Genomic DNA, 12903 nt, shown 5'->3' on the forward strand with positions numbered 1-12903 from the left:
AAAAGTTTGAAAGTCTTAAGAGTGCCACAGGCCCGCAATCAAATGCTACATTATATACTACATTAGGTGAAAATAGAGTAGTACATTTAATCAAATCCTGTAGATTTAAGCAGAGATGCATAAATGTGATGGATGGCCTGGTTCTCCCTCTATTACAGGCTCTGGGGTTGGATAGCTCACACTCAGTCCCACCTCTTCCTTCTCCTACCACAAAAGGGTCCAATATCAGCCACAAACATGAATAAAGAGCAGATTTTACCAGCAGCCAGAAAGAAGTGCAGACTGCCAAAAATGTAAAAAGGGAAAAGGTTTCCTTCTTGTATTTACTGTCATTGGGCAGTTCCCTATTTCCCATCAGCATGCATTTCAGAAGTGATGTGTGGGTTCAGTGTAGTACAGCCAGAGACCATCGTGTATTTCCATAGCAACAAAGGATACTTCTAAAGACAAGGCTCCTTCACGGATATAAACAGAGATAGCTTTGGAGGATAGATACATGATGCTACCACTTAGCCAGGAAACTTTATGGGGGGAGGTAGTTTTCTTTCATTCATATGAAATCTATTTATTAAACCACACTCAATCAAACTTGGGAGATTTTAATAGTTATGCAATTTGGTTTCAGACTTTGGAAATTCAACTCAAATACAGATAAAAATAAAGATTATACATACTTGGAAGAAACTGCCTCCATGAATTCATCCAAAAACTTGTCATATTCAGAACCTCTCACTCTCCTCTGCCGCAGCCCGATGTACAGTGGATCTTTAAGTAACTCCTAGTGTGAAGGAAATAGTTTCCATCAAAAGAATTAGCAATGAGAAAGTCACTGACTTTTCTTTAGCCTGTTTCGTCATCTCTATAAGAAGTAGAAACAAAAATAAAATCTTGGCATACTGATTCATAATTAGCCACCGTCACTACCTACTTAATGCTTCACAGAGCCCATACTGTCCATATCCAAAACAAGAAAGGTAATTACTAAATGTTAAAACATTCTGGGTTAGTCTGGGGAAAAGAAAAGTAATTAAAACATGCCAGTGGTGCAAATTAGAAAAGCTCCATTCAGATTTTATAGGTGAAATTTATCACACACAGAAATAATGGTAAGTTTTAAAGATTTACACCAGCTTTATAAATGGAAAGATAACAATTCTCTTTCTCTTCATAGTTTTATTTCCATTTCCAAAAACTGAAAGCTTCAAACATTTTGAGTCCTATAACACTTGTTATAGGACTACTGATTTACTTAAGAGAGAATATTTTTAGCCTTTACCAAGTTTTTTTTAAAACTGAAGGACCTGAGACAGCATTATTCTGTTCAAGTACTGTCATAAGTAATCCTTAACATTTCAATAAATCAATTGTTAAATTGAGATATAATATAGATGGCATAAAACATGCCCATTAGTAGCAAAAACTCTTAGTAAATTAAGAATATCTATGAAAAACATAGCTAATTATCTTCAGATTCAGAACAATGCAAAAGTACCTGTTGTATAATACTTTGTGTTCTGACAAATAAAGCTTGCCTGGAAATCAGAGGACAGAGCTAGCCACTAGTTAACCATAGAGGCCAGGCAGTGGTGGCACACACCTCTAATCCTAGCACTTGGGAGAAGGAAGCAGGAAGATCAGGAATTCAAGGCCATCCTGGGCTACATGAGATTGAACCCATCTAAAAAAGAAACAGTGCCAGGCAGTGGTGGCTCACACCTTGAATCCCAGCACCTGGGAGGCTCATGATTTTGTCTGAAGCATTTGAGAGGCTCAAGCTTTTGATCCCAGCACTAGGAAGGAGGAGACAGGAATTTAAGACATGTGGAGACAGGATCTTGCCCCCATTTGGTCTGATGATTTGTAGAGGTAAGAAGTCTCTAGTGGCTTGCTGTTCTGCCTCTCTGAACTTTCAGCTTTCACTCTAATATCTGACTCCAGGTTTTTATAGTTAAGACTAATTAGGATCATGCTTCAATCTGTCCTTATCACTTTTCTTCATCATTACACTGGAGATGCTAGCCATTATAATAAGGTAAGAAAAAGACAAGTACGCAGACTGGAAAGGGAAGAACTAGCACTCTGTATTTGTATACATATAATTATGAAAATAGAAAATAACAGTAATCTATAAAATCCAAAAATGTGTATTAACTTAATATAGTCACAGGATGTAAGAACAATATACAGAAATAAATGTATCTCATCATATTTGTAGTGGAAAGTTGAAAAACAAAATATAACTCTATTTTACAACAGTAATCCAAACCACAAAATTCACAGGGAAATATTTATCAACAGATGTGTAAGACTTGAACACTGGAAACTATAAAGCACTGATTTTGAAAACCTCTAAATGGTGTTAAATGGTTTTCTTAGGAAAAGGAAAGAATATCTCAGAGGGCAGAATAAGAACTCACAGGAGGGCAAAAGCAAAAACCTGGAAACAGTGAGCTACAAAAACTCACTCTGAGGAGACAAAACTGGGTCCTACAAAGGGGGCTTGATGTCCAGGGGGCTTTACTGGCCATGGACCTTCTAGAACAATAGGACTCCTAGTCTCCAGTTTTTAATCAGGAATGTTGGCCCTTATTCTGTCCCTGACTCATCATTGTCAGTCTTGTGTGAGAACACATGAAAAGAGCCACAGTTAAGAAGTCAACCCCAAGCCTCACCTAGAACTGATCTGGATGAGAGGACCCTAACTTCAGGCCCATCCCTGTTACTGAGATGAAAGCCTGATAGAGTGAGATGGAAATCCTCATATTGTGTATGCATAATGTAAATAATTTATGAGTGAAAATTTAGATGGAGAAAAGCACACTTGTCCTAGCCATCCAAGCTTTCCTATCCATCCAGACCAAACTAAAGTTCACAGGGTCATAAGCATTAGTAAAACAGTAATGATCTTAAGCCACTGGGTTTGGAAACACTTTGTTATAAACAAATACATTCTTTCAGGTGTGGTGATGTTAAGATGGTTCAATTATTTGAATCTTCTGAAGTAGGGTTTACTTAAAGCCAATAGAAACCACAGCCAAGTGCACGCCTGTTGTCCTGGTATAATTATTAATAGCACTCTTTCTCATTGTGAAATCCCCTTGGTTTGACCAATACATCTTACCTACAATGTACTGCTTAACAAGTAGTTAAGGTTTTCTGCTCACTGGACGCTAACGTGTTAAATGACATAAATGTAAAATAAAAAACCTGAAACCCAGGACTGTTGTAAAGCTCAGCTGTTCCTTAAGGCATAAAAACACTTTAAACAACCCACTGGCAGGCTTGTGGGCAGCCGAGGTTAAACTGCAAATGTGCTACTAATGGTTGCCAATATTAAAATACTTTCTCCAAGTCTGGAATATATTTAGTCTTTGAATATGAGATTTAGAAGAAAAAGAGAAAGAAAAACAGTTGAGAAAAATTTTTATCCCTTCACTTTTCTCCTATTCTTTCCCACACTGATAATTGAAATACATAACATAGAGAAGTATAATTGAGGCTGCTCCATGGGTAAGGGCATTTTCCACTAAGCCAGATGTCCTAAGTTCAGTTCCAGAACTCACAGAGTAGAAGGAAAGAGCAAACTCCCACAGTCTGCCCACTCTCTCTTATATATGCACACAGACACACGCACACAGACACACACACACACACACAGAGACACACAAATAAATGCAAAAAAGAGAAAAATAATTATAATAGTTGATTTTAAGATTTATGAAAAAGACAGTTTTTGAAATAAATTAGAATGCTATATAATTCTTCAATTATAATAATGTACTTGTTAGAAATAGTTTGTTCTTTTTATCATAAAAATTTAATTAAGCAAATTAAGATATACTTGAAAAGTAGTACATTTTTAGAGATTTGAGTGTCAAAAATTAATAAATAAAAAATGCAATTAAAAAGGAACCAGCCAGGGGAGGAGGGGGATGTGGGGAACAAGTGCGAGCAAGTTACAATGTCAGACACGTATGAGGACACAGTGATGGACCCTATTACTTTGTATTCTCACCGAAACAAAACAGGAGAAAAAGAGAGGAACTGAAGATTATTCTAGTTTATAGGCTGTCACAAAAGGAAGCAACAAGAATAATGTTATTGTGAAAACCTTATAGTGACTGCCACCCAATTCAACCTCTAATTTCCACATCCACACACATACATGGGCACCTACACACATATAAGCGCTCTCTCTCTCTCTCTCTCTCTCTCTCTCTCTCTCTCTCTCTCTCTCTCTCTCTCTGACACACACACACACACACGGGCACCTACACACATATGCTCCCACACACACATGGGTGCCTACACACATCTCACACACACATGCATGGGCACCTACACACAGGTGCTCACACACACAAAAACCAGATACACACATGCACATCACACCCATATACACATGCAAAAAAATAAGAATACAACAACACTACTTTTAACACTGAAGGACAAATATGGAAGTAAATATTGAAAAATAGATAGCAGGCAGATTTCTCCAATATAATGTGATAAGAACAGATAATGTGAAAAATCCAAGGCAACCAGTCAACTTGACAATTCCAAGACCCACTTTCATGAACCATTTGTTTCTGATAACTTGTGCAATCTATCAGTGCAAGACTCTCTATTGTAGATCCCAGGGATCAAGTTTCTCTATGTCCACATGATACGGAGAGCCTTGCAAAAAGGTCCAGGTGGAGACTGGAGGTTAAGAGCAGGCCTTTGTCTAAGAGCACTGGCTGTTCTTGCAGAGGACCTGGGTCAGTTCCCAGAACCCACATGGCTCACAACCATGGCTCACAACCATCTCTAACTCCAATTCCAGGGGATCTGACACCTACTTCTAACATCATGGACGTCAGGCATGCATGTGGTACAAACACATTCATGCAAACAAAATATTCATACAAATGAATAAAAATAAATAAAGGCCCAGGTTTAAGACTGTTCAAATTATTATATACTTATTTCATAGTTTCCATTCCTATTCAACAACTCCTAGAATTTTCAAGATATACCATAGATCTTGAAGGTTTTACTGACTTCCTTATATCATCTCAGCTTGTTTTAAAATATACAAAAATTAAAATAAAATCTTAATATCAATACATAGATAGAATTTTAAAACAGGTTAGCTTTCATAACTAAGTCATTTCTATTAGTACTGAAAAAGAAAATAGAAGCCACATTTTAAATCAAAATATTTCCTTGGATAAAGGTTAAATAAGCATTCATGCATAGAAGCCAAATATGATTTTGCTTGTACATGATAAGAAACTTAAGAGATGTTTAAATTACTGATGGAATTCTTCTAAAATATTAATGTGGAAGTAAGAAAAGTTGAATTCCAAATCATCTACCACAGATTAAATACAGACTTTTAGAATAGTAAGGTTGCAAGCTGACTCAATTTAATAAGACCTACAGAATTATTTCCTGCACAATGTAAAGATAACATTAGAAAGAAATTATGGTACCTTAGAGTAATTCATGTGCTTCAAATAATAATGGCATCAATACTTATCAAAGAATTTGAGACCTCTAAGGCAGATAAATCATATAGAGATGAGAAAAGCACAGAAAAGTTATTTCCCTATAAAAGTTGGGGGCAGAGTCTAGGGGAGTGGGGTAACCTAGAAAAAATGAATGAATTTTATGAAGTTCATGAAATACAATACAATCTCAAAATGCAGAATTCGGCACCACTTTTTAAAACAGCTAGCTGCTTTATACACTCAACATTTACCTCATTTTCTGTTCCCACATCCAAAATGACAGGTAAACACTGCTGTGGATTCACCCCTCCACACGCCGTGTACAGGGCCAGTTTACCCACAGGGATGCCCATCCCATTACAACCAAGGTCTCCCAAACCAAGAATACGTTCTCCGTCAGTCACCACGATAGCCTAGAAGAAAGAAAAAGACGAAAAGTTCATCTTCTTTCCTGCTCTCTAGTCCTGAAGGTAATGAATGCCCTGCAATGAAACATGGAGCTACAAGAAAATGTAAGTTAAATATACAAAAACTGTATGTAATCATAGTCATTAGGGAAGAATGGGGAGAAGTAGATTTGATCTATATATGTTGAGCACTATATAGTTACATGTATGATTAATTATATTACTGTAAAAAGAAGAGAAGGTGTGAAATAGAACTTCAAACAACCCAAATACTTACTCTTCAATCGAGAGGGTAAATGGGAAGTTAGAGCTCACACTGCAAACCAAACGCAGGGGCGGCTGTCAGGCTAGCCAATGCCCCTCAGTGCAATGACAGGGGCGTCCGTAACGAGGTATGCACAAGTGCCAGGTAGATGGGGAAGCCACACCTCTGCTCCAAGAGGCTCTGACCGCTTACTCCCAGAAGTACCTGACACTGTACTGTTATCTCCGGAGCATGCCCAGTACATGCTACACTAATTACCTGGGGACTTTTCCCTAGAACTCATGAATTCTGCTTAGCTTATTTCTACTTACTTAGAAATAATAATGAACCATACATGTTACTTATGTGGAGGACTTACTTTACAGAATTTAATATCATCATTAAAATTTATGCATTCAATGCCTTCATTCTATGATTCATGGCCACAATATAAGTTAAATCTTATTTATTAGAAAATCTAAAATTCTTCACTCAAAATATCCATGGAATAGCAATGAACCTAAGCTTCTATTTCTTATTTTATTTTTAATTCACTTATTGTATGTGTTTGGGTGTTTTGCCTGCTTGTATGCCTGTGTATCACAGATATGCTCGACGCCCACGGAGGGCAGAAAAGGGCACTGGGTTCCCTTGGACTGGATTTGGTGGGCACTAGGAATCAGCCTGGGGTGGAGAAGAGCAGCCAGTGCTTATAACTGCTGAGCCTCGTTCCAGCCCCTCTTTCTTAGTTTAAAAATAAACTAACACATGTGCTTTTCAGAGTGGCTCTGTTTCCTCACTACTGTAATCCCAGCATCTGGTACAACATTTAGCACTAAGTAAACAGCTAATAAATAGTAGTAATCTAGACATATCCATGGGTATATAAAGTGAAATCATGATATATAAAGAAAGAACTTACCACGGCACTTGTATTTCAAATTCTAAAAAAAAAGTAGCTACCATTCCTATCCTCAGAAAGTCATAGTGTTTTAATGGGGGCCTAGATCATACTCCTTTCCCTTCTCCTACTTTATAGATAACTAAAGGGAAAATCAGAAAACTAAACTACATTGCATAGATGAGCCCCCCTAGGCAGTCTCAAGGAACCAGAACCTGGATCTGCCCTCAGCACTGAGCTCTTTCTACAACACTGTAAGGTCAGATGGGCTTTAACACTTTCTACAACACTGTAAGGTCAGATGGGCTGAGACCTGCTGCTTTAACTTTTTGTGTACTGTAAAATACACCTATTGGAAAATTGTTTTAAAGTAAATACATTAAAGGAGAGGTGAAATTTCTTTTGCATATTCCATATATTCCATCTTCAAAAACTTTTCCCTGTGAAATTGCAAGGAGTCACAATTTCCCCTAAATGCAATTGGTCAATATATTCATGCTCTTACAGAGAAGGTAATCACACACCATTAGTTCAATGCAGTTCCAATTTACAGTAATATATATGCTATTATTGAGCACTGTAACCTTTTTAAGTTTACAGCCATTTCTCAGTGTCCAAATAATTCTGGTGTGTATTTAATAGACATTGTTTTATTTAATGTGCTGTCACAGACGGAGGGACTTGTATGCACAGCTGATGATACAAATGCTCATGAATGAAGTTCTCAACATGGGGAACCCAGTTGGCCTGCCTATACTTAGAAATGTTTTAGTGGGGTATGCTGTGGAATGGTCTTATGTCAAATGTGTTGCTCTGATTGGTCAATAAATAAAACACTGATTGGCCAGTAGCCAGGCAGGAAGTATAGGGGGGACTAACAGAGAGAAGAATGGAGAGAAAAGGAAGGTGGAGAGAAACACTGCCAGCCACCGCCATGACAAGCAGCATGTGAAGATGCCGGTAAGCCACGAGCCACGTGGCAAGGTATAGATTTATAGAAATGGATTAATTTAAGATATAAGACCAGTTAGCAAGAAGTCTGCCACGGCCATACAGTTTGTAAGCAATATAAGTCTCTGTGTTTACTTGGTTGGGTCTGAGTTGCTGTGGGACTGGCGGGTGACAGAAATTTTTCCTGACTGTGGGCCAGGCAAGAAAACTCTAGCTTCAGGGGTACTCTATAAATATAATAATTTTATCATATAAATTATCTATAATCTGAGTAATGCTTCCCAGGTCATTAAAAGCACTGAAACCGTATAATTTTCAACAGTTTCAATTTTTTGAAAAGGAGGTTTTAAATAGTATACACTGTCATTTACTTGATAGCACATCTATGTTAAATGAAGTATGTTTTAAATATGAAGATTTAAATGTTTTTTTAAAGCATTTTGCTGTTGATATACTTAACTTTTATTCCTTAGGCTCCTCTCCCATCTAGTATCATTACCTATTTATGAAGGCATATATCTACAAAATTATAATTATAATCATATATTGAAAATTTTTTTAAATTTTGAGATATTTATATCTTAGCTTAGTTTACGCCTTACTGGAAATATTTCAACATTAAAGAGTCCTAACAAGGCAAAAAAAAAAATCTGTGATAAAATATCTTGAGAAAGAGCATCTATACTACCATGCACTTTACATTTTATCTAATAAACTGCCTCTCTTACATGTGTTCAACCACACAGTAGAGACCATATCTTACTCTTCAGTATGCTATCCCAATCAAGCACTGACTTTTTTAGTGTCCTGTGCCAAACACTATCCTAAGCTTTTAAAGGGACCCAGGGCTTTGAGGGTCCAGGGATAAAGGTAGACTATTAACAAAGTCAACCGCAGAGATCAGCTGGTGCTGATGGAGAGCAGGAAGCAGGGCGATGGTCTACGGACTGGCTGGTAGGAATGACAAAGCACCGATTAGAACTCCACTCCAGAACTATTTTCTGAACCACCTTGTTAATTCTTAAAATCCTCTCCAAATTTCTGGTCATAGTAAATATCAAACCAGGGAAATGACTCTGCTGGTAAGCACGGGCCACAGAAGCCTGACCAGAGTTCAGATCCCATAACCAAGGTTGTGGAATGAATGTACCCACACTTACATCTCTCTCTCTCTCTCTCTCTCTCTCTCTCTCACACACACACACACACACACACACACACACACACACATGCACATGCATATACACCCTCAAAAATTATTATTACTTTAAATTTAATTAACTCACAGCTTCTTAAGGTCATAAGGATAAAAGGATTGATTTAATAGATTTCTTCTGCCTACCTTGAACTTGGTAGATCATTAAACACAAAAAATACAATAAAGGAGTTTGCTTAAAAAAATAATATGCCCTACATGTTCAACACATGTATATGTATATGTTTATATACATATAATGACTTTATAAAGAATAAAACACTAAGAAATTAGAAATGTCAGGAAAACAGTATCTTAATAGCTTTATAATAAAATTAAATACTACAGAAAAATCAGAGTATTAGTTGGTGATAGTCACTGACAATGATGCTCACAGCAATGAGAACGTGACTATGACATATGTCATGGGACAAAAAAGAGAGCAAACTTCCTCAGTGCAGTCACAGATAACTTACCTTGACAACATCTTCTGGCCATGCATTAAGAACTGAAGCAATATGCCCTTTGTCATGGATACTAATAAAGAGGCCTCTGGAATGAAAAAAAAGTTTTAATTTACTTCAAAACTATGAAATGACCATGAACATTAGTAAAAACTTAAATCTATCACTATACCTCCATTTTTATTACATTACTGAGAAAGCATTTCCTGAAATAATGGCAGAAATCCTGTAAGTAGGAGGCTGGGGATGTAGCTCGATTGGCGGAGTGCCTGTTCGTCACACATGAAGCCCTGGGCTTGATCTCCAACATAGTACAAAACTGGACATGGCACTGGGGGACCAGGGCAGGGGGGTAGAAACAGATGGATCCTTGAAGCTCATTGGCCAGTCACCCTAGCCAAATCGGTGAGCTTTAGACTCAATGAAAGACTCTTCTTAAAGGGTAAAATAAAGAGTAATTAAGGAAGATTACCAAAACTGACCTTTGGACCTAGGAAGTACGTGCAGACATGTGCACACATATAAGCATGCACATACCCAAACAAAAATATACATATAACACACTAATAAAAAACATTTTAGTATGAAGAGATGGCTCAGTAGTTAGAGCATGTACTATTCATGCAGGGGACCCACATTCAGTTCCTAGCACCCATGTCAGACAACTCACAACTGCCTGTAACTCCAGTTCCAAGGGATATTATGCCCTCTTCTGGCCTCTGAAAGCACCTGTATTCATGTGCACATTCTCAGACACAGACACACGGACAAACATATAATTAAAACAGAAAAAGAGAACTTAGAAGTTTCTGTACCACTCACAAACCCAGTTAGTCTTTAACTAAACATAGAACATGGAAGAGTCTGGTGAAATGACAAAAGGACAGTGTGCTCCACTCGCTTCTCCCCACGACGTGAGGATGAGAAGATGCACCAGAGGCTGAAGTGATGAAGCTGCACACTTGTCCCTGTGGTGCTCACCTGACCATCCCATTGCTGTTTGTACCTCTGCTCTTTCAACCCAACTGGAGCCTTAAAAACATCCACCTCACTGAATTTCCTGTGAAAGTTTAACAAGTAGCTTCACACAAGCTTCACACATTAAAATACTAACATGGGGGGGATGCTTTGTCATCATTTAAATTTTTTTGCTTTAGAATTATTATAACTCAAAACAGAGAACCATACACAAGTACAACTTAATGACCAAGGAAACATCGTCCTACATAACATCTATTTATACAATGAGAATCTTGTCAGCTATCTAGAAGTCATCTGTTTTCACACACACACACACACACACACACACACACACACACACACACACACACATTTCCCCCCAAATGCAACTGTCCTCTTGGCTTTTATGGTATTGTTTACTTTTGAATTAATTTATAAAGGTTTTGTGTGTGTGTGTGTGTGTGTGTGTGTGTGTGTGTGTGCGTGCGCGCGCACATGTGCATACATGTGGGTGCATATGTGTACATGGACATGCAGGTAAAGGTAAACACATATTTAGGTGTGCGTGTGGAAGCCAGAAGACAACCTCAGGTACCTTGCCTTACATACTAGTCACTTTTTTTTTTAAGACAGGCTCTCTTACCAGCCTACAAAACAGAGTAGTTTGGCTGGCCCAAATAATGGATACCCCAGCACTACTAGGGTCACAGGCACAGGCCACCATGTCTGGCCTATGTGGGTACTAAGGTTCAAACTCAGGCCCTAGTGCTTACACAGCTAACATTTTACTAACAGAGTTATTTCCCCACACCCTATAACCAATTTTTTTTTAATCACAGAAATCATAAAATAAATCCAGACATATATTAGACTGATTTATTAAGTAACCAAAAATTATAACATGGTTGGCTAAAAATACTAATTAAAATATACTATACTTGTGCATGAAATTTTCAAAGAATAAAAAAATTAAGTTTATACCAAATTATATCCTTTCCTGGTTTTCTTACTGTCACATGTGAAGTTGCTGTGTCCCTAAATGGTAAGAAGCTCCTAATAAGCTACATGCATTTTTAGATCTGATTGACCTAATGCAATCAACAGAAAGGGTATCAATAAAGAACTGGGAAAATAAAATGAGCTATTTGGGCCTAAGTAAGAAATTTGTATTAAATTGTATAAGATGTTCTTGGCAATATACCATTAAATTATATTTCTTTGGAGACTGTTTGCTGGCCAAGATTTTCAAATAATAATATTCTCCTGAAACAGAATCATTTAAAACAAAGAACAAAGAATGATATTAAAATTAACACCAATTAAATATTAAGATTTATTATGCACAGATCTGGGTTCAACTACTATGCAAGAGCCATTTGGCTTCCCATGATCTATTGCACTATGTAGAGATTCATTCACAGCAAAAATGCATCCTCTAGGAAGGAGCTCAGTAAGCCAAAGGTCTGTAATGTCCCACCAAAGCCAAGCATTTTAGGAGTTATTTGTAATCCTTCCTGGAATGTTCCCATGATTAGAAATCTGAGATACCCAAAAGGATTTCTGCACATCAGTAACTCATACTGCCTGGCATACAATCTGAATATGAAACATTAATCCTACGGGAATGGGGGGAGAGAAAAGAGAGAGGGAAAGAGGGAGAGAGAGAAGTTATATAATGAAAGTTTAGTTAAGAAATACATTTATCTACATTTTAAAATGAATACAATTGAAATGGGAAACTTTTTCTGGGAATTAAACCAGAGCCTTATGCATGCTATGCTAACTCCCTATGCCTGAGCTACATCCCAGCCTTAAACTCTTGCTATCTCTATTCTTACTGACCAGTCTGTTAAAAATCACTGAGTTCTGTTCAAAGCTAAACAGGCCAACTGAAGATACTCAGAGTCCGGTAACTAGTTCATGTCAGAACTGAAGCAATTTTAAAAAGAAGATCATTTTCCATAACCTCTAACACTACATATTCTACTCTCAACACATTTGGAAGACAAGATAATATTCTCCATGTTGTTGGCTGATATCCCCGAGAAACTGCACATCAAACTGGAATTCACTTCATAACACGCAACTTTCTATTTTAACAAGATTTACATTTTCTTTTGGAAACAAGTTTATATGCCTGTTCCTGAGCCAATGGAGGAGGCAACAATTCTGCAATTTTCTATTATAATATATTCTTGCATTTGTTATTTCTAGAAATAATAAAGTTATACTCCACTTTCCACAAAATGTGAACATACACTAGTAAGACTTGAGAGTTAACCAAAG

The 12903-nt window shown here is 37.3% G+C and overlaps 1 protein-coding gene across 1 annotated transcript in view; it reads right to left on the reverse strand.

Moving 5' to 3' along the window:
* The window catches only part of Me1 (malic enzyme 1), a 117814-nt gene that overhangs the window by 64102 nt on the left and 40809 nt on the right, over window positions 1-12903 (reverse strand). The window contains exons 4-6 of the mRNA XM_052715891.1: window positions 9670-9745; window positions 5747-5908; window positions 675-778 (exon numbers count right to left, since the gene is read on the reverse strand). Of these exons, the coding sequence (XP_052571851.1) occupies window positions 675-778; window positions 5747-5908; window positions 9670-9745 (342 nt within the window). The remainder of the gene's footprint in view (window positions 1-674; window positions 779-5746; window positions 5909-9669; window positions 9746-12903) is intronic.

This window comes from Peromyscus californicus, unplaced genomic scaffold (assembly GCF_007827085.1).
Source record: "Peromyscus californicus insignis strain IS unplaced genomic scaffold, ASM782708v3 Scaffold_11__1_contigs__length_118956290, whole genome shotgun sequence".
Lineage (NCBI taxonomy): Eukaryota > Metazoa > Chordata > Mammalia > Rodentia > Cricetidae > Peromyscus > Peromyscus californicus.